Source organism: Ceratotherium simum, chromosome 35 (genome assembly GCF_057802395.1).
Source record: "Ceratotherium simum simum isolate JZ-2026a chromosome 35, ASM5780239v1, whole genome shotgun sequence".
In the NCBI taxonomy this organism is placed as follows: domain Eukaryota; kingdom Metazoa; phylum Chordata; class Mammalia; order Perissodactyla; family Rhinocerotidae; genus Ceratotherium; species Ceratotherium simum.
The window spans coordinates 10556615-10578216 of record NC_141934.1 but is presented as its reverse complement, the minus strand read 5'-3'; the positions used below and the strand labels follow the sequence as shown (position 1 = coordinate 10578216).

The window sequence follows — 21602 nt, the reverse complement described above, 5'->3', positions numbered from 1 at the left end:
CAGGTGGTATCACTTTGGTGATGGCGAAATGGACTACAGTATTCCCGTTTCCAGGGCCTTCTGCACTGAAAGCGCAGAGTTGAAACTTACATTTTCTAATGTTCCCAAGTCTGGTTTGTGCCATGTTTCAATTTTAATGAAGAAATCATCTTTCATATATTCATTCTGCAGAAAACACAACAGCAAAATGACAGTGATCTTTCACCGGTTCTTTGGGGCTCATATCTGCAGAAGCCTTCCCCAGCATAAGCGTCCATGCTTTGACTCTATAGGAAGTCTGATCCTCAAGTGACAAAGAATCATTAGCTACCTATTTTTACAGACTTGTCAGGCAAACCAAATGCTGCATGCTTTTAAATAATTTAAACAACCCTACTTGTCATGCAGCATACAGGGTGAATATTAAAGAAGCTGTGAGGTTTGGTGAGCAAATCTGGCATTCAAAGGAAGTAGCAGAGGCAAAATAAGGCCAACAGGCAGATTCTGAGACAAGGCTGGAAAGAGTCCATTAACACTGGAAACATGTGGTGGAGTGCGGGCTGGCGGAAGGAGCACAGAGGAGAAGCCATGCAACGGTGGACAGTTTTAATTAAAAAAGCAAGGAATAGTTGCAAATAATTACTATATAAAGCAAAGTTTAAAGATGAAGAGTACGTGACACAAAAATAGTTTTACTCACCGTTACAACTGAGGCATAATGGACAAGCAGGTAATAGAAGGGGAAAAATTTCAGAATATTAATCAGAGTCAAAATAATCTGTCATAATATTTAATGTCACATAGCTTCAACTACCTGAAAACACAGAACATTTAGTAGTTTATGTCTGCAAAACACAGCTTCTACACAAAGGACACTATAGGATACTTTAGATTACGGAGTCGAGAATCTAATTTTAAAACAACAGTGAAAGGAATAATGTCACAAAAGCAAAACATCATTTCCAAGGCTAATTTAGCAAACAAATTGTTTCAGAAGTCTGTCATACCCCTCCCCTTACTATGCGGCAATATAAGTAACATACTGTTGAAACCACACCAAAAGACACTTGTGAGTGCGGATGACCTGTCTTTAAGGTTTCTGTATTCCTTTCATTTGCTTGCCCCTGGAGCCTGCTCGTCAGCAAGGACCTCAAGGTGGCCGTCATCTGAGAATGAACATGTGCCCCTCACAAAGGTGTGGGGGGAGGAACACGGTGCAGCCTTTCCTCTGCCATAGCTGGCGCAGTGATGACCAGAGAACCCACAGAAGGCCTTGCTTGGTGTTACCCTTCTCAAAGGCGACAGCAACAGGAGTCCCTCTCCTAATCAGCAGCGGGGGGTGGGGGGCGGGGGACAGCTGCTGGGACCAGGCTTACTTGTTCTACAGTAGGGATATGCATTCCAGGCTTTCTCGTGGAACACCAAGGAGCCCTCAGGAGCAATCATCCGCACAAATGCAGGAACTTTGCTGTGAGGAGAGAAATATTGGATATATCTTCAACAGTACCACCAATGCTTGACTGGCATCTATCAGACTGCTTCAGAGAGTACTGTAATCAAAGGTGATTACGTTCTAAGCTTAATGAACTCGTGTTCAAGACTTATCAACCGTTTTATTTTCAATCCCAAAGTAATCAAGTGCAAAATTAACGTAAAAACAACAAAATGATTAAGAATATGTTTAACCATAAAGAGGATTTCTTTTTTAATTCTCTTATGGGCTTCTGATCTACTCCCCCAATGTGAAATCTAAGAGGTAACTGAAGCTGTTCAACCTGTGCATAATACAACACAGAAGTTCTCTCAGGTAGTTAGACTACACCACACTGTTTCTCAACAGAGAAAAAGACACTCCAGAATAAGGGTGTATCTCTGAATAAAAATCTTTTAATACATTTTATAGAATAAACCTAAAAAAAAATGACAATGTCAAGGATCCATGTAGAAAATGAGATATTAAAACATATCCAAGTACAAAATTTTGTAGATTTGGAAGATGCATGTTACTTGCTGCCTGAAGTATGGTCAGAGGAAAAGGGTTAAACACATAATTAATACATGATGAGCTTGTGCAAATTCATAAGATAATCAAGAAAGATCCCAACAGACAAATGGGCAAAGGAAGTCCACACATTACAAATAGAAAACGTACTGGTTAACAAACAAATGGAGAAATCAGTCTTACCAGCCTTCAAAGAAACGCAAATGAAGTTACCATTTTTACTGATTCAAGCCTACTGTAAAGGAAGCAGTTTTACATGCACTGGCTTTTCACACAGATTGGATTCAAATCCCAACATTACCACTTAAAAGCTGTGTGACCTTGGGCATATTAGTTGGCTCTCTGAACTTTCTCATGTGTTGAACAGAGTTCATATTACCTACTCTGCAGGGTTATGGAAAGGATTCAATCAGATAATATCTGTAACATGTTTAGCACATTGCGCAGTACAATGAGAGCTTAATAAATGGTAGTTACTGCTTTTTAATTATAAGCTGACAGGGAGCTGGGTAGTTTCACAAGCCTTTCTTCACTTGAACCCCCTAATAACAATGTGAGGTAAACATTAATTCATTATTTCATATAACCAGAATTTAGGGGCTAAATAACTATATGTCAAAACTATATCCTCCCACTTCAAGCCCTACATATATATTTTTACATCAGAGCTGCTTCTTTGAGAATCTTTAAGCACAACTTAATTTCCTAAACTAAGAGAAAAAACAAACTAAGACAACTTGAGACCCAGAGAGGACTTCCGGCCCCATAATAAGATTGAGCAGTTGACCAGAGAGGTTCCTATGCTAAATTCTGGAGACTAAGCAAGGTCAATGTGAAGAACCCCACCCCAGCCAGAGAGCCGTGCAGCTACAGAAGAGGTAGTGTAGACAGCTCTTTCACTGTCGCCTCAGCACACCAGAGTGGGCACACGGTCTGCAGCACCCACTATCGCAGCAAACTGAATCACTGGCAAAGAAAAGCTGAAGTGCTACTACTACCGATGGTGGTGCGGGCAAGACTCCAAGGGCACAGAGGGATCTACCAATGCCTGAAAAGATAACAATGAAGCAGGACTTTAACATCCTTAAAAGGTAATAACGAAGGAGGGCTAATTCTCTGAGCACTTACGCTTTCCAAATCTTGGCAAGATTCATGCAAAGGGGAATAACTTCAGAAAAATGAAGCCAGACTAACTGAAAATAATATCACATCAAAGTCAAAGGACATGTAGCAGTCCAAATTATTTCTTCCACTGGTAGAAAACTGGAACCAACATCTCTTTAAATGTGGGAGAGGTCTAATCAGGGTATAATGTGACATATACGTGTAACTTTTTTACTATAAGCTATAAGATTACCTATCCATCTGAGGGGGTATCACAGAGAGATCTATCAATGGTTCACTGGATCAATTTAGGAAAAAAAGGCAAGAGAAAAACAGCTGTGTATCAGCTCAGAAACATATTTTAACTAACCTATTTATTCCTATAGTGCCCAATATTCTAAAAACTTTACTATTCATCAAAAGTTCTAAAATTTGCTGACCCAAACAGAAGAAAACTGGCAGTCATTAGAGGCCAGCAAGAGCCAAACCTACAAGAATGTTTTAATATTTCTTCATCTTGCTCCCAAATGCCTATTATCTTATTTCTAGGATGCTTTTTCCACCATGTGAATTCCAACAATTCATTTTGTTTTGACTTAGTTAAGAATGACCAAACCTTTGAGCTAGTTGTTTCTAATTTTACTGGCTTTTTACATTTAACATGAGAACGTTAACAAACACATTTCTCCTCAATGAATCTAAGTAATTGACTAAACGAGGAAAATGCATAAATGGAATAAATAAAATTAAATTTCAATTCTACTTTAAAGGCGAGGAATTTTCATTAATGCAACTAATATATTCCTAACAATGCAGTTCAAGTGTGCCATTTATATATAACTGAAAGCATATACATCGTTTTTCCACCTCGGTGTCACTTAAGAAATCACTTCAGTAAAATGCAGGAAATTCTGTTTTGGAAGCTTAGAGAGTCTCAGAAAAGGGACAAATATTAACTGAATTAATAAAATGGAGCTAAGCCATCAAAAACAAACATATGAAAAGGACATCCCTCCTCTTATTCTCTCAAACTATTCAGAAAATGTTGTTCTCTCACGATAAACCAACACTCAGGACAGTGCTTACCTCAAGGTAAACACTTCTAGATTTCAGCTGTTCAAGAGTTAAACGTCAGCCATAGCATAATGTCCGAGAGCACAAAGGTTTCTTTGCCAATACACAGCCCTTCCCCCACCCAACACTGAATGCACATCGAGAATATTTACCTTCAGGGTAAAATTCAACTCAAGTGTTTTATCAATTGTGTTGAGAGGAGACAATATTAAGATCTAACCTCAATATAACAATGGTTGTGAACCTGTTTGTTTCAAGGTAAGACAACTTTGTCACAGTGGTCTAGGAAAACAAAAGGCTTATATGGTTTAAAATACATAATAAATGACCATAGTGTACACTGAACAACTTCTGATCTAGGAGCATTGTTTTTTTTAAAATCCTGCTCCTGAGATAAATAATACCCTTGGCAAATCATTTCAAACTGCACTTCTCCCGTGAAATGTTTACACCTACCTGTAAACAAAATGAACAAAACTGTTCAAAGTTCCATTTTTCCATCCTTCTCTATCCTACTGTGGATAAACATCAAAAAACACAGCAAAGAATTTGAAGACCAGACTAATTTGCCACAAACAAAGCAAGTAATCTTTTATTTTATAATCAACTGAAATATACCTTAAATACATCAGGCACCTCATTCATTAAATCATTCATTCAATACCTGCTAAGTGTCCACTGTGCCAGGTGCTGTGTAAATAATGGTGTGCAAAGAGGGACAATTCCTACCCAAAGCTCACCTTGCAGGAAGGGAAGCAGAAAACAGACCAGTAAACAACAAAAGGCAAAGAGAATTAGCTCTCTTGAAGTGCTGCGAAGTTAAGGGACAGGGCAATGGGCAGGTGAGTACCCAGGGGAAGGGCGCTCAGGAAGGCATCACTGCGGAAGCGACATTACAATGTGACCTGAGGTGTGGAGGGCCAGCCACACAGGATACCACAGCAGGCAGAGGGAACAGCATGACCAAAGGTCCTAACATAGCAAAAGACTGGGCCTGCTTGGGCCATTCTGAGGCCTGCAGCACGTCTAGACTCTAGTGAACAAGGAAGAGAGCTGAACAAGATGAGGACGGTGAGATGGGCAGGGGCAGAAAGCTCACACTGGGGCCCATCTCACAGGCCAAAGAGTTTGGATTTTCTCCTTTGTATGATGGGAAGCTACTGAAGGCTTTAAGAAGGGGAATAACACAACCTGATTTAAGTTTTAAGATTATTCTGGCTTTGCGTGGAAAATTGAGTGGGTAAGAATGGATGGCAGCAAATATTAACTCAAAATACATTGAAGATCTAAAGGTAAGAGCTAAAACTATAAAATTTTTAGAAGAAAACACAGATGTAAATCTTTGTGACCTTGGATTGGGCAATGATTTCTGAGAAATGACACTAAAAGCATAAACCACAAAAGAAAAAACAGGTAAATTGGACTTTACCAAAATTATAAACTTTGTAAGTTTCAAAGGACACCACCAAGAAAGTAAAAAGACAACTCACAGAATGGGAGCGAAAAATTGCAAATCATGTATCTGATAGGGGGCTAGCATCCAGAATATATAAACTCTGACAATAGGGGCCGTCCCCGTGGCGTAGCGGTTAAGTGCATGTGCTCCGCTGCTGGCGGCGCGGGTTCGGATCCCGGGTGCGCGCCGACGCACCGCTTGTCAGGCCATGCTGTGCCAGCGTTCCATATACAGTGGAGGAAGATGGGCACGGATGTTAGCCCAGGGCCAGCCTTCCTCAGCAAAAAAAAAAGAAAGAGGATGACTGGCATGGATGTTAGCTCAGGGCTGATCTTCCTCACAAAATAAATAAATAAATAAATAAAAATAAACTCTGACAATAACAAAAAGACAACCCAATTAAGCAAGAGGTAAAAGATTTGAACAGATATTTCTCCAAAGAAGAACTACAAATTACCAATAAGCATATGAAAAGATGTTCAACATCATTAATTAGCAGGTGAATGCAAGTCAAAACCATAAAATACCACCTCACACACATTAGGATGGCTACTATTAAAAAAACCCTCAAAGATTCGTGGTTACCAGAGCAGAAGGCAGTGGGGGGAGGGCGAAAGTGGTAAAGGGGCACATATACATAGTAACGGATAAAAACTATAGACTACTGGTGGTGAACACAATGCAGTCTATACAGAAACTGATATATAATAATGTACACCTGAAAGTTATACCATGTTATAAGCCAATATGACCTCAATAAAATAATTTTTTAAAAACTCTGAAAATAACAAGTGCTGGCAAGGATGTGGAGAAATTGGAGCCTTCATACACTGTTGGTGAGGATGTAAAATGGTGGAGTTGCTTCGGAAACAGTCTGGCAGCTCTTCAAAAAGTGAGGCGGTACCATACAATCCAGCAATTCCAACTGTAGGGGGGTGTGTGTGTGTATATATATATATATAAATACATATACACACACACGTATAGTTATGTGCCACATAACAACGTTTCGGTCAATGACAGACCACATACAAGACTATACAGGTTACACTATCTAGGTCTGTGTAAGTACACTCTATGATGTTCACACAATGACAAAAATGCCTAACAATGCACTTCTCAGAACATATCCCCATCATAAGCAATACATGACTGTATATTCAAGAGAAATAAAAACATATGTCCAGGCAGACACTTGTACACAAATATTCATAGCAGCATTATTTATAACAGTCAAAAGAATGGAGAGCAAGAGATCAGACTACAGGTGACTGGAGAAGTTCAAGAGAGAGAGATAATGGTAACTTGCATTAACGTGGTGGTGATGGAGATGGAAGAAAGAAGAGACGGAGAATATAAGGGGAAAAATATAAGGGGAAGAATGACTTAAAATCCTCTGACTTGTGGGAAAGGAATAAAATAACCAGATACAAATTAGCTAACTTCCAGGAGATATAACAAGACTCTAAAGTTTTTGATAATTATAAAAAAAGATAGAGACAGAAATATTTTTCACATAACAAAAGAAATGAAATATACCATAAAGAGGAAACAATATATTTCAGAAATATTTCTGATAGTCTTCTAGAATATGATCACTCGACTTAAAAAACTTTATGCAAAATTTAAGACTCAGAACTAAATACAAAGAAAAAATTACGTGTTGGCTAATTCTAGACTCAAGAAAAAGTTACTGTATTTGGCTGATACTTATTCATTTCTTACTTACACTTATTCAAAGATGCTCTCTGAATGTGAATCATCATATATAACCAATCTTTGCATTCTCAGATGATTTGAACTTCTCATTTTTAAACACGAACTTTAGTTCCTGGCAAATGACTCTTTTTGCTTACAGAAATGAGCTCTTAACTTGAACCACATGATACTTTACAATGATTTTCAATTAAATCTCTGCTGTTTCAATCTTGGGGGAACAGAGCCATCCCGGAGTTGGCAAAGCGTCACAAATTCTCCATCGTCCAGGACTGACTGAACTCGGTGAAGGTAGGTACAATGCTTATGAGGAATAAAAAAAAAAGAGTAAAGCTGATTTTCCCCAAGAAGGGAAAGAAAACAAACAACAAAAGGATTGGTCAGTGTGTTCCTATCAGGTCTGAGGAGATCTGTAAGTTTTTCTCTGAAATACCATCTCAAAACGTTCAACACATTTCCTGGCCTTGCTTCAAAATTCTTTGCCCAATAAATTCTGTTTTCCCTCCCCACCATCCACTATTAAGTGTATACTAAACAACTTAAGGAAACATACTCAAACTTTTATGGTGTCAACAAGACAAACATGTCCTCATATGTATATACATGATTAGGTGTCAAAATGAGAAGTGACAAAAAGTGATAGAGTTGAGGGCAGAATAAAAGTAGTCAGGAAATGCCTCTGCACAGGACAGATGTGAGCTGTGCTCAGGAAACTGAGCAGGTTATGAGCAACCTAACATCAGAAGAAGCAAAGAGCCTAAGGGGTTGAACAGGTCCCTTGTGGAGGACAAGGAAGAGAGTGGCTTGCTTAGAGCCAAGGGTTTTTATTCCAGACAGAGTTATACAATTAGGGATATGTTGATAATCTTGAGCACCCTGTAAAAGTTTAACTTTATTATGGAAGACTTGAGACTTTACAGACTTATAAGAAAATGGGATATGGTGAAATCCATGGTTTTGGAAGAATTTCTCTGTCAACTCCTTTGGAGTTCACTTCAGGAAATATTCTAACTCTCCCACAGGGTTCAGCAGTAAAGGAAAGTGACTTAAGAAGGCAGGTTCTAGGGGCCGGCTCCGTGGCTTAGCGGTTAAGTGCGCGCGCTCTGATGCTGGCGGCCCGGGTTCGGATCCCGGGCGCGCCCCAGGGCACCGCTTCTCCGTCCAACGCGAGGCCGAGTCCCACGTGCAGCAACTAGAAGGATGTGAACCTATGACATACAGCTATCTACTCGCGCTTTGGGGGGAAAAAAATGAATAAATAAAATCTTTAAAAAAAAAAATAAAAAAAAAAAAAAGAAGGCAGGTTCTAGAGTCACAATGCTGCCTGGGTTCAGAGTCTATCTCTGCCACTAAACAGCAGTGACACAGGGGCGAGGTACTTAAACCTTTCTGGACCTTAGTTCTATCACTAGAAAAGGCTGCTGTGGGGAATGAATGAGCTCCCACTCAGACCATTTACAGTGACCAGCACACAGGAAGAATACAGTAAGTACTAGACCTTCTGTTTACAACTACCATGGGCCACTACTCACTATAAGTTATCAAAAAATATGGGAAGATGGGGGTCGGCCCAGTGGCACAAGTGGTTAAGTGCGCGCGCTCCGCTGAGGTGGTCCAGGGTTCCCCGGTTCGGGTCCCGGGCACGCACCAAGGCACTGCTTGGCAAGCCATGCTGTGGCGGCGTCCCATATAAAGTGGAAGAAGACGGGCACGGATGTTAGCCCAGGGCCAGTCTTCCTCAGCAAAAAAAGAGGAGGATTGGCAGATGTTAGCTCAGGCTGATCTTCCTCACCAAAAAAAAAAAAAAGGGAAGAATCTCATTATCTCATAAAAAGATTACTATCTGAGATTCAAGGAAACCAGGCATTTGAAATGTCCCTTGTGATGGTGACTAAATTTTGGATTTTTTAATACCTTGCCAAGATTATTTCTCAATCTTCTGGTAGACATAAGTGTGTATATGTTACCAAGAAGTATGCTGAAATGTGAAAGCATACTGGCCAGGGAATCCAGAGACCTTAATGACAGTGGGTAAAGAGGACCTCAGAATTTCAAGTACCTCAAATGTAAAATAAGGGGTTGATGGCCTTAGTCAGCCAAGTTTGTTAAGGCTACAATTCTACCGATGCTATATAGTGACAGTGCATACAGCACTATAGGTTACCCAATGGATTAAATACTGGAAAAGGGAACATATTATTACTGGACACAAATCTAACTTCCTCAGAAGAGAGCTCTAAAACTCACTAGAGACTGTGAGTATGTCTTCAGCATGCTGAACTGATGCCCTTATGGGATACTAAAGTCTGATGCATCTGCCCCACCAGCCCTGTGCCTTGACTGCAGTCTTTCCTATGGCACAGTGAGGGCCTCAGTAAATACTAAAGGACTCCTTGCCCTTCCATAATATGGTTAGTTATCCTGTGGCTAATGTGCCTTCAGTACGACACTGATGACTGAGTGTAGGCATCTGACTGCCCTTGCCCCATGACTGTTTCCTACCACCCCGAGTCCACCACAGCAACAGCTGGTCCCTGTTTTGTCTTTACTAATGGACAGGTTTTTGGTTGTTTTTCATTACTGTCAGAGTGGCTGTTATCTGCCAAACTGCCTGAGATCCATTACTGCCACCCTCTTTCCTTTTTTCCTTTCCTGTCTCATGTCTCTCCGTGCTTTCATCCACAGATGCCATCTTTGTGTGACAAGGCCAGCCTTCTATGGGCATCAAATAGCCCTCACCATCCAATCAGATCCTCCCTCCCTTCTCATGGACACCTGTGCTCATCAGGTTCTGAGTGCTTGTTGTCAGGTACCTGGGACTACTAGTTTGTGACCAAAAGAACACAGGATTAGAAATCAGAGAATCCAGGTCTCAGTCACCTTTCTGCCACTTATGAGCTGTGTGACTGGGTAAGCAGGCACCTTAGTGTCTTCTTACGTACAATGTGCACACTACCTATTTCTCAGGACCGCAACGAGGAGTAAATGAGTCCAGGAAAGAGTGAAACCAAAGGGTACTGTCTAGGATGATGTCCGCTCCTTCTAGGAATCAAGAAGCTGTTCCAGAAGCCTCAGCGAGCTGGAAGGCGGGCCTTCCAGAGAGCCAAGGTTTTCCTTTATTTAATCCTGAAGTAGTAGCCTGAAAGGAACTCTGAACCTCATCCCCAAACAAGCTCTCCAGAACAAGACTATCTCTTGCACTAACCATATTTATAGAGCCCTCTTCAACTTAAGAGATTATTTATGGCTGGACTGTCACCTAAATCAGACGTTTCAAAAATAATATTTAGCACTCTTTTTTCCCTCATAAAATGAAAATAAGTAAGAATAAAAAAAATTTTAAATCACCTATAATCCCACCACCAAAGGAAAAATATTCTTAACATTTTAATGAAGCTCTTTCTAGGCTTTTTTCTGATTAATTTTTTTAGAAACTTATATAACATATTTACATTTATGTACATATTTAGCAACTGGTCTTTTCCATGGAACAATTATCAATTATTTCCCCAATATTTCAACTCTTAGTTTTCAAATGAAGGATATCTTGAATCTATTTCAAGTTTATTCACATAGGGACATAATAGACCAACAGAAAATTTTATATATCAAACTTTTTGGTTTATTTTAGAACCCCACAGAGAGAGTTGAATGTTTATAATGAAGGGAGTTTTATGTATTGGTAAAATTGAATTAATGAGTAAATATAAAATGCTAGAAAAAGAAAGCTGAATATACCTAAGTAAATTCAATACTATAAATACTACACAGATTATACCATCTAGAATGCCAAAATTTTCTCTCAACTGACACATTTTTTAGTTATACTTTGGGTGCTAACAAATTAATAGAAACCATTAATAAGATAGTCTCTATGGATAATTGATTGATCAGTTACTGCCTTCATTTAAACCTGCAACGGAAGCAAAGAAATGCTGTGTTCTAAGAGAAAATAACAATAAAATTTAAGGTTCCAGAAAGTGATAACCTACTTTATATTCATGCATCACTATAAACCAAGCAGTAGTCTTACACTGAGAAAATATAAAAAATAGTGATCATCTCAGCTCATTTACAACTTTAAGGAGCTCTACCAAACACGGGTGTTATTTGTTTCAATATGAAGAGAATAAAGGCAAGAGAAGAGCAAAGATTCCCTTCTACCTTTAATAAACTAGGGAGACTGTTGACAAAATAGACTCTCAAAAACCATTACTGGTCTTTTGCCCTTAGATAAATATTGGTATGCATTTTCTATTTTAAAATATTTATGCCAAAGATAGAGATTAGACTGCCAAACTTAGGAAAATGTGCAAAAGACCTGCTACAAACCAGAGAGATAAAAACAATGAACACAGGATTTGAACAGCGAAATCACACAAGAAATTCAAATGGTCAGTTAACATAAAGACATTCAACTTCACTAATGAAGAAATGCAAATTTAAACAAGAGACTCTTCTGCATATCAAATTGGCAAAAATTAAAAAGAGAAAAATATGAGAAAATGAACACTATTAAACTCTTGGAGGGCCATCTGGCAGTACTATCAAAATGTAAAATGAGCCATGTCCTTTCAGCAACCCTACTCTTCTGAATTTCTCCTAGAGAAATAGTAAATAAGGCATGAAGACTGACTTACATACAACCATGTTCACAGAAATATTATTTGTAACAGACAAAAAGGAAAATATTTGACACGCTTTAATTGACTTATTTAGAGAATGGTTAAGTAAACTATGCTACCTCCACACTAAGAAATTTTACTCAGCTTTAAAAAGAACAACATGGACATTAAATAATAACATGGAAGGATGTTCACGATATATCATTGCATAAAAAAATACAGTAAACAAAAAACTCTTTTGAAGAAAACAAAAAATGATATAAGGGATATATCTCTTTCTATGTTTGTTTTTTAAAATTTATTTAAATATGTATAGAAAATGATCTAGAAGAATAAACTTTAAACCATTTCTAGAATTTCTCTGCCAGGGTTATGGATATGTGATGGTAAGAGGGGACTAAGTTTTTATTTTACAATCTCCTCTGTTGTTTGAATGTTTTTATAAGCAGATATATTACTTTTATAATTTGAAAGTAACCAATAAAGGGGGGGGCATTCTCTCAAAAAATTAAAATGCAATACATTGTCACACTGAAATTTAAAAAGTACCTCAGCACACCTAGTAAGTTAGGTAGTTACCAGTTTAATAAGCAAGCTGGGTAGTTAAGCATAATTATTGAATATAATTACTAAGCATCAAATGTGAACCCTGCTTACCTCTTTAGGTGATAAATTTTGTGTGTATACTGTCCCTTTTCTCCATCCTTCTCATAAGGTTCATTCTTTAAGACTTCAATTCCTTCTCCACCACCAGTCTCATTCTTACTAGCTTCTGCAACAGAGTAAAGCTGCCCAACCTGATACTGAAATTTCAAAGAGCACAGAGTCTCAGTCAGTCAGTAGTAACTGCAGACACTTCCTCTGCAGGAATTTACTACAGATGATGTAGAAAAGCATATCCAAACCACTCAGCACATATGTTCTATACGAAAACATGACTTAAATTAGAACTATGTTTAGGAAGGCAAACAGATGATCATACAGCTTCAAGAAACTCTACAAGATTTCCAGTATTCAAGAAAACTGCTAGTTTCAAAAGCTCTGGTGCTTTAATACGTACTATCTACTTACCAAGAAAACATCTTGACACTTGGTTCAACTTTTTGAATAATAAACACACATTTGTATTTTCCAAAGCATTTTCACATCTATCGTATCTCATTTAATTTTACAAAATTCTGAAGAAGGTATGGCAGGAATACAATTGTCACCTTGCCAATTAAGAACGCTGAGCAACCAGAATACCATTCTCAATAATAAAGAGGAGAGATATAAAGCATAATAATAAAAGCCTGAAAATACAAAGAACCATTACAGTCCAAATTTCAGTAGACCTCTAGGGTCTTTTCACTCATGACTTATATGACATGCCCAATCTGGCCCTTGTCCACCTGTACACAAACAGCATTGGGTGCCTAGGACCAGAACTGTTAACTGTGAAGTTTCTAGTGCACAGAAACGATTTTTAACGTATAAATACACAAGTATTACCATAAAAAGCCAGAAACTGCTGACAGTGGTTTCTATTTCATTTTAGAGTGAACCAGAATTCTCAGTGGCCTGAACCAATACCTGTGAGTGGGCAGTATTGTTCTACGCCAATCTGGAGTCACTAACAGTTCCAACAAATGATAAAAAGCAAAGTTCTTGTGTTCTAATTTATTCTAGTGACTCAACATGGCACTATCTCCAATCTCTTCAAATTTGGTTAAATTTTTTTCCTCCCAAGGAAGACAGCCTGAAGAAACATTTTTCTTTTTTATAAGCATATTTTCAAAGAAAAGCTACCTCTAAAAACTAATACAGTTGGCCCTCCGTACCCATTGAGCCAACCGCAGACTGAAAGGCCTATGATGGTTACATCTGTACTGAACACGTACAGACTTGTTTTTCTTGTCATTATGCCCTAAACAATGCAGTATAACAACTATTTACATAGCATTTACATTGTACTAGGTATTATAAGTAATCTAGGGATGATTTAAACTATACAGGAGGATGTGCGTAGGTTATATGCATATACTATGCCATTTTATACAAGGGACTTGAGCATCCAGATTTTGGTATCCTCGGGATACCTGGAACCAATCCCCTGAGGAAACTGAGGGAGGACTGTAATTCAAAACTAACAGTTTATTTCAGGGACAAAAAATAGGTATAGTTGTAAGCTCAGTAAATATTCCCATCTAAAATGTCCATGGGACTATGCCACCATCTTGCAGGTTAATTTAAACACAGACACACACACACTCAGTCTGGAAGGATTAGGAAGCTAGAACCAAACACATTTCTTAAATGCATCAAAAACAAGTTTCTGTAGGGTTTTAGAATGCAGAGAGGGCTGTATTTCTTCTTTTGGTTTTCATGATACAACACTAGGGTTAGTCCAGTAATGCTACAATCCTTAAGCCCTTCAAAATGTATTTTTCAATACTGTCATACCTTAAAAATAGGATTGTCTCTAAGTCAAAAATTTGATCTTGGTCAGGACCAGAGCAACAAAAATTTACACAGAAACAACTAAACAACAGTATCCAAAAAATGTTATTAATGGACTGATATTCTGTGGCATGCTACTAGGCTTTCATTCTCATTTTTAAGAATAACTTAAATAGAGACAGGAGGCATGTTTATTAAGTCTGAGTATAACAAAAAGCTCAGATTATTTTAGGTGACAATACCAAGACTCAGAAAGACTTCAACAAGTTGATCCAACTAGCTGAAACCAAAAGAAAAAATGTAACAAAAACAAATGTTAATTTCCACCCTTAGGTTCAAACAAATAAACTGTACAAGTAGAGAATAGGGGTGCCTGGCTTGTCTTGAGTGTTTTAATACAGTGAAACCTCAGGCACCACTGAGATATATACAGCTGTGTTCAAGCCTACATTAAACAGTGTCAGACAGCTATTCATTTTAGTTCCTGCATTTTATTTTTTTTCTTTCTGTCTTCTGTCAGCTGTCACTTCTTAGGTTATCAGTTTGTTTTGTCCCACTTCCAACTCACTGCTTCTAATCTACTGTCAGCTCTAAGAAAACCAGATAACTGAGCAAGTGCAAACTGTGTGCAAGTTACAGAAGGACCCAGATGTCTTTAGGGGTTTTGCTCCATGTCTTGATTTCTCAGAAGCCTTCTCTGCTTTTATCCTCATTCTTGGCTACACTACAGATAGCTACCACTGCAGGACACGCAAGTTCTGAATGGGTCATGTATCTCCGGACCATGTGCAGATGAAGGGAAACAATAATCTCTCCCAGTTGCATGATGGTCAGACCACATCTGGAATACTGTTTTCAGTTGAGAGCTACAACTACAACACACGCAGTAGTGAGACCAGCTGGTGAGGAAGTCTAGAGGTCATGTTATATTAGGCCAAATGAACAGGCCTGGAATGTTTAACCTTGTGACCTCACGTAGAGAAGATGGAACAAAAAGGCTTGGGGGAGGAGAGAAAACTGCCAAAAGAAAACCTGAAGGGTTGCCATATGCAAGACAGAACAGGCTTATTTCCCATTGCTCAAGTGGAAGGAACTGTAAACAACAGTCAAACATTATAGGAAAGCAGATTTTGGTTTAAAGCAAAGACAAATGCTCAAATATCCAACAGCAAAGGAGGCTGCTTCTCTAAGCAGCAAGTTACATAACCTTAAAGTGCTTAAGTTGAGGCTGGAACCTCCTTTCTCTGGGATATTGCAGACAGAATTCCTGCACTGGACAAGAAGTTAAACTACATTCTTTAGACCCTTCCAAAACGACGCAGTGTAACAGAAATTCATTTACAATTAATTATCTGTAACAGACCATAATTCACTTTGTCACATAAACTGGAATGTAAAGGTAAATGAATACAATGAAAATATGACTTTAGATTAACATACCAAAATAAACTATATCAATAAAATAATACACAAGCGAGCAAGACTTACCTCCTGAACAGAACATGGCAAAACCACACGGCTAAAAAGACAAAAGAAAAAAGAACATATGTTACATATGAAATAGCTTTAAAACACAGATCTCTACGCTTAAAAGAGTTTTTACTTTAAACCCAATGATAGGGCCGGCCCCGTGGCTTAGCGGTTAAGTGTGCGCGCTCCACTACTGGTGGCCCAGGTTCGGATCCCGGGCACGCACTCACACACCGCTTCTCCCACCATGCTGAGGCCGTGTCCCACATACAGCAACTAAAACGATGTGCAGCTATGACATACAACTATCTACTGGGGCTTTGGGGGAAAAATAAATAAATAAATAAAAATTATAAAAAAAAATAAACCCAATGATAGCACAGTACAAGTCATTTATGGAAGAGGGTCTTTGCAATGCCTACAGCTCTACATAAGGGTTTTTAAACTGGGGAAATAAAACTACCACTCCTGGCTCTCAAAAATCACTCACATTTAGCAGTGACTGTACCAGGACCCTAAAAACACAGTTCAGAAACTCTCGTGAGGAGTAAAGGAACAAAAGAAAACTCATCACTGGAAATTGCAGCGTACCGAATGTATTATTTGGGGACTTTCTGGTCGGGTTGCCCTCATGAAGTTTTTAGTATGGTTTCATTCTCCATCTATATACTATGCATTTTGTTCTTATTATACTTCTCACAGAATACGTCTGAATCTCATGAATGAATGCTTCCGAAAATTGTTCCCCACTACCCAATTATTTGTCCATTTTATTAAAAGAAAAACAAGTCAAGGGTCCTTTAGACTTAATAAGAAAAAACTTTACCATGGAAATACCTTGAAACTTATAAATATAACCCCCTCCAGGGTAGATTCAATATAAGGTTGGTATGTTTCATCTTGTCCAAGCAAGGTTATTATCAGACATACAAAAGGATCTATATGGAGGCATAATGCTCCTGAAGATGAATTCCAAAAAAGAGTATTATGGTGAATTATTTTATATCAGAATATTGCATTTTATCTGCAGATTTTTTATAGGGAAATACCTTCAGTTATTTCCACCATAAACTCTGAAAACCAAGGCCATCCCTGAATATCAACTGTCTCATGATAACAGCTAGTGTCCAAGACAACAACTTTTTGTTTTTTTTGGCTGGGTCCTTCTCAGGCTTTTCTCTCCTAATCATTAAGCTATCACAGCAGTGCCATTCAAAATTTATTTTAACCCTTTCTATTATAAGGAGAGAGACAAAAATCTCAGCGGTCACCTTCATTTTCATTTTACAGAAAATCCCCAATAGTTTTCCTCATTCGAACTTCTCTTCAGCTGCACTTTCCACCTACTTCTCTCTCTCTCAAACATCTCTGTTTGAAGGCTCATATCACCTTAATCTCCAACATGTATAAGACATGTCTCCTGTTATTCCCTCCTCCTTGACCTCTTGGGGGGGTTGTCACTCATCCTTCTTTGTCTTTCTGAAAATGGTCATCTACAGACAATGAACAGTCTCAAAGTCACAATGGCTGCTAATATCTATTCTCATGGAGAATAAACTTGTTATACAAAGTACTTCTATATCTAATCATTTTAGCTGTCTCCTCAGGGTACACACTAACTTGCTCATTGTCTCACTACCAGAAAATAAACTGAGATGAAGGGAGTGCAGTGGTCAGGGGAAGACTAACATATAGGTCGGGAGCCTATTTTGGACATAGGAAGATGTCTATAGACAACAATATAGGTTAGGAGCATAACTGCAGCTAACCTGAGGAAGTCATTTGTAGGTGTTTAAAAACGTTGAGAAGCAGGAGAGTGTGGAAAAGCCATCTTTCGGGAGGCTGGACAAGGGTTTACAAAGGCCTGAACCAAAAGGATGGGCTGCAGAGGAAATGGAAGGAAGGTAGAGAGAGGAAAGAGTTAAAGACTTCCTGAACCTTCACAAAACCAAAGAATCACTGCTGAGTAATTTTAACAACTACTCACCAGCAGGAAGATCTTTATTTTTATATAACACTGACAGAGGAAATTTATTTCACAAAAGGAAAGTGACTGATTAAGATATTCTGAATGAATGATGAGTCAAGTAACTTCTTCAAGATTTGACTAATAAAAAGTAAAAGAGAAAAGTAAAAGACAGGCTTTCATCTATTATTATTCTAAAAGTAGTGTTCAACTTTTCAGCCTTGAAAATTTTCAAACTTCTCTGTAAATCCTCACGGAGCTCATTTTCCAAATGGAACTAGCAAGTAGTTCTTTGAAACCAGGACTTGAACAGCAACTTCATCTGTTGCTTAAGGAACAACCTGAAGGGAACTCTCCACCCTGAAAAGTCATTTCCAACCTTTCAATTCATGTCAAAAATAGACGGCATTTTTATGACAATATTTGCCCAAGTATTTCACAGTTGACCAACATCTTCACATAGGAATGACCTATTCATTGCTCCTGACCAAAAACAATTTTAGAAAGTTGACTTGTGAGTACGAAGAATCATCTTTTCCTTCGACAACACTGAGTACTTACAGTGTGCTAGACTAGACACTGGCAATACTTAAATAAAATAAGAAACATCCTCTGCCTTCAAAAAGTCTAGGAGGAAAAAAACGTCTAGGGGAGACATACACGAGGAGTGAACGAGAAATGTAATTTTAACTCTTTAGCAAAAAAATTACACTTTGGGCATATTTCAACATGTTACCTCGGTGCATCTAAATTTTTATAACGGAAGTAATGATTCACAAAAAGCACAGTGTGTAAATTCCCAGTGGGAATTGCTTTCCACAAGTTACCTTAATACTTCTCACATAACCGTCAAAGAGATCTACTGAACACTTAATTCACATTTTAGGAGGGCGGAAATAACTCTAATAAAAGAAAAATGACTAGATGTGTGATCTAAAATCAGTTCTGCTAATGTGACTTGGGCCAAGTCTATTTTCTTCTGTCTTATTTCCTCCATTTGTCTTAATATCTGCCACCTACCTACATTACAAAGATGTCAGAGTAACGAATGAGATAACACTTGCATGATACGGTGTATAAACAACTTGGAAGAAAAGTTTTATATAAATCCAAAGTTCAATACTATAAATAAGCTGTAACTGAAAATGTCTCTTTTATCAGGATCCTTGTCACTGAATAAAATTACAACTTTTCATTAATTTAGTTAACAAATACTTATTGAGCACTTACTATGTGCCAGGTACTATGCTAAGAGCTGGGGATATGGGAGTGAGCAAAAAAGACAAATTCATGGAGCTTACATGTAGCGAAAGAATACATCTAGTAAGACAGAAAAAATAATATTGTGTTGCATGTTAGATGGTGATAATTGCTACGGAGAATAATAAATCCAGGAAGGCAAATTCCAAATGGTAGGGGTTGCAATTAGGTGTTCAGAGAGGGCTTCTCTAAGAAGGTGATACTTAAGCAAAGACCAGAAGGAAGAAAGTGAGTTAGTGAGATGAGGGAAGAGCACTTTAGGCAGATGGAACAGCAAGCAGAAAAGCTTTCAACTGAGCTTTTTTCCTGGAGTAGTGGAGGAACAGCAAGGATGCTTGTGAGCTTGGAATGGACAAGGGAAGGGTAGTAAATGAGCTCAGTGCAGTAAAGAAAATAGTGTAAGAGCTCATAGGCGGTTGTATAGACCTTGGCTTTTATTCTTAGGGAGATAGGGAGTCTTTGGAGAGTTTTAAGCAGAGAAGCCACAGGAGTGACTTTTTAAAAAAAACTGTGAGAACCAACACTAAAAATAAAGTGTCTGGAAATAGCTAAATTAAGCCAAAACTTTTAAGAATTTAAAATGAAAAGAGCATTTGAAAAACCAAAGAACGGGCCAGACTCGAAATCCCTAGTGGCCCAAGGGATGCTGACGACACGAATCAGCTGTGACAGCTGAACATTCACCGCCAATCAGATTTCCTGCGATATTCCCAATCCTTGCCGCTGGGAAACGCCGTAACTTTTCAACAAAATCACTTCGCCGGTCTCAAGCGCCTGGAAACCCTTCTATTTGACAGACCACACACTGCCAACTCCTCACCTCCACCCCGCGAAGTAGGTGGAGCCCAGAGTGTCACCCCATCTTAAAGACGTGGAAACTGAGACTCCGAGCAGACAGGGCCCTCCTGTTAACTGAGCCGCCCGGCGGAGCGCAGGGGTTGTTGACTCCCGGCTCCCGCAGGAACTTCAGGGCGCCTACGTCCCACCCCGAGTCCCGACTCCGGAGCTGCCTTCACCTGGCAAGCCCATCTCCCGCGGCTACAGGCGGGCTCTACCCCAGACGACAAAATCACAGTCAGACCCACCGCGTCTCCCCCATCCTCGGGCCTGGGGGTGGGCCGAGACTCAGACCGGGGGTGGGAGGCTGGGGGGAAGGCGGGTCCCAGCGGAAACTCCCGGCCGCGCCTTCCCGAGCCACGCGCTCAGGCCGGGACCCAGCCGCCTCCGCCCCAGGGCAGAGGACAGCAGTGTGACCACCGCAAGGCTCGGGGGTTTGGGGTGGGCCGGGGGCGCGCACTGGAAGGGCCTCGAGAGGGCCGGGGGCGCGAGCCGGGGGGAGGGGGCGCGCGCAGGGAGCGGCCGGTCCGGGTGTCCCTCCTTCTTAGGCATATTCCGCCACTTCTCAATGAATGCATCTCTCACCACCGCCGCCCCGGAGCCTCGCTCGCGCCCACCGACCCACTCACAATTCCTTAATCAGCACCATCTTCCCGGAACCCCCTCACAAGTGCCGCCACTACCACCGCCGCCGCCGCCGCCGCCGCCGCCGCCGCCACCGCCGCTACCGCCGCTACCGCCTCTCAGGGCGCCTGCGCAGCCCCGCCCCCGATCCTCCGAGCCACCACGGCGCCTGCGCGTCCACACCCTTCCGCCGCGAGCCGTCGCGTCAGCGCGCGAGAGGGGCTAGCTCCGCCCCAGTGCCGCGCCCCACCCTGGGCGCACGAGGACTCCACTGCGGCTGCGCGGCCGTCCGGGACGCGTACGCCTTCTACTGCGGCTGCGCAGACGTGGCGCGCGCTCGCTCGTCGCTTTCCAAGGGCTCCTCCCTCCAGGCCCTCCCTCCAGTCAGGTCCCCTCGGGGCGTGTCTGCAGTGCGCGTCCTCTGGTGAGTTTTCCAGTGGGTTCCTTGAAAGTTGTCTTTCGGTGACCAGGACTAAACTGTCTCTCCCTGCTTTTGAGAGGAGGCCCGCCTTCTTGACCGACACCCTACTTCTGAAGTCCACGTGAAAGATTTCTGAGGGGTCGGGGAGGCCGACGCGCCGGGTCCTAGGACCTGCGCAGATTCCGCGGGAGGACGTTCACATGGCTCACAGCCCCCCGGGCAGGTTCCAGAAGCCGCGGGGGAGCCGCCGCCTGACCATTGCTCACCTGGCGAGGGCCGACGCCCACAGCCCCCCGCCGCAGAGTCCAGAGCCCCGTGGCTGCTGTGACCCGCCGGGAGGAGCGTCCGACGCTCGCGACCAAGTCCCCCGGGGGGCAAAGGTGCTCGCCCGTGACACCCGGGGAAGGGACCTGTTCCGGGCCGACGTAGCGCTGCCACCCACACGCCGGCCCCCGCCCGGGAGCCGAAGCGTGGACCTCAGGATGGTCGCTCGCTGCCTCTAGGCCGGGCACAGGGGTCCCTCGCTTACTCTGTGGGGTCACTCAGGGGTCCGTCTTACTCTATGCCAGGCACGGTTCTAGGCGCTAGGGAAACGTCTGGAAACAAGATAGACACATTCCCCGTCCTCA

The 21602-nt window shown here is 40.8% G+C and overlaps 1 protein-coding gene across 2 annotated transcripts in view; it reads right to left on the bottom strand.

The window, feature by feature from the left end:
• The window catches only part of PITPNB (phosphatidylinositol transfer protein beta), a 65704-nt gene extending 45042 nt beyond the window's left edge, over positions 1-20662 (bottom strand). For both annotated transcript variants that reach the window (XM_004429842.3, XM_004429841.3), the window contains exons 1-6: positions 20558-20662; positions 15884-15914; positions 12614-12759; positions 1356-1447; positions 680-687; positions 91-165 (exon numbers count right to left, since the gene is read on the bottom strand). In XM_004429842.3, the coding sequence (XP_004429899.1) occupies positions 91-165; positions 680-687; positions 1356-1447; positions 12614-12759; positions 15884-15914; positions 20558-20577 (372 nt within the window). In that variant the 5' untranslated portion in view covers positions 20578-20662. The remainder of the gene's footprint in view (positions 1-90; positions 166-679; positions 688-1355; positions 1448-12613; positions 12760-15883; positions 15915-20557) is intronic.
• Positions 20663-21602: the final 940 nt, after the last annotated feature.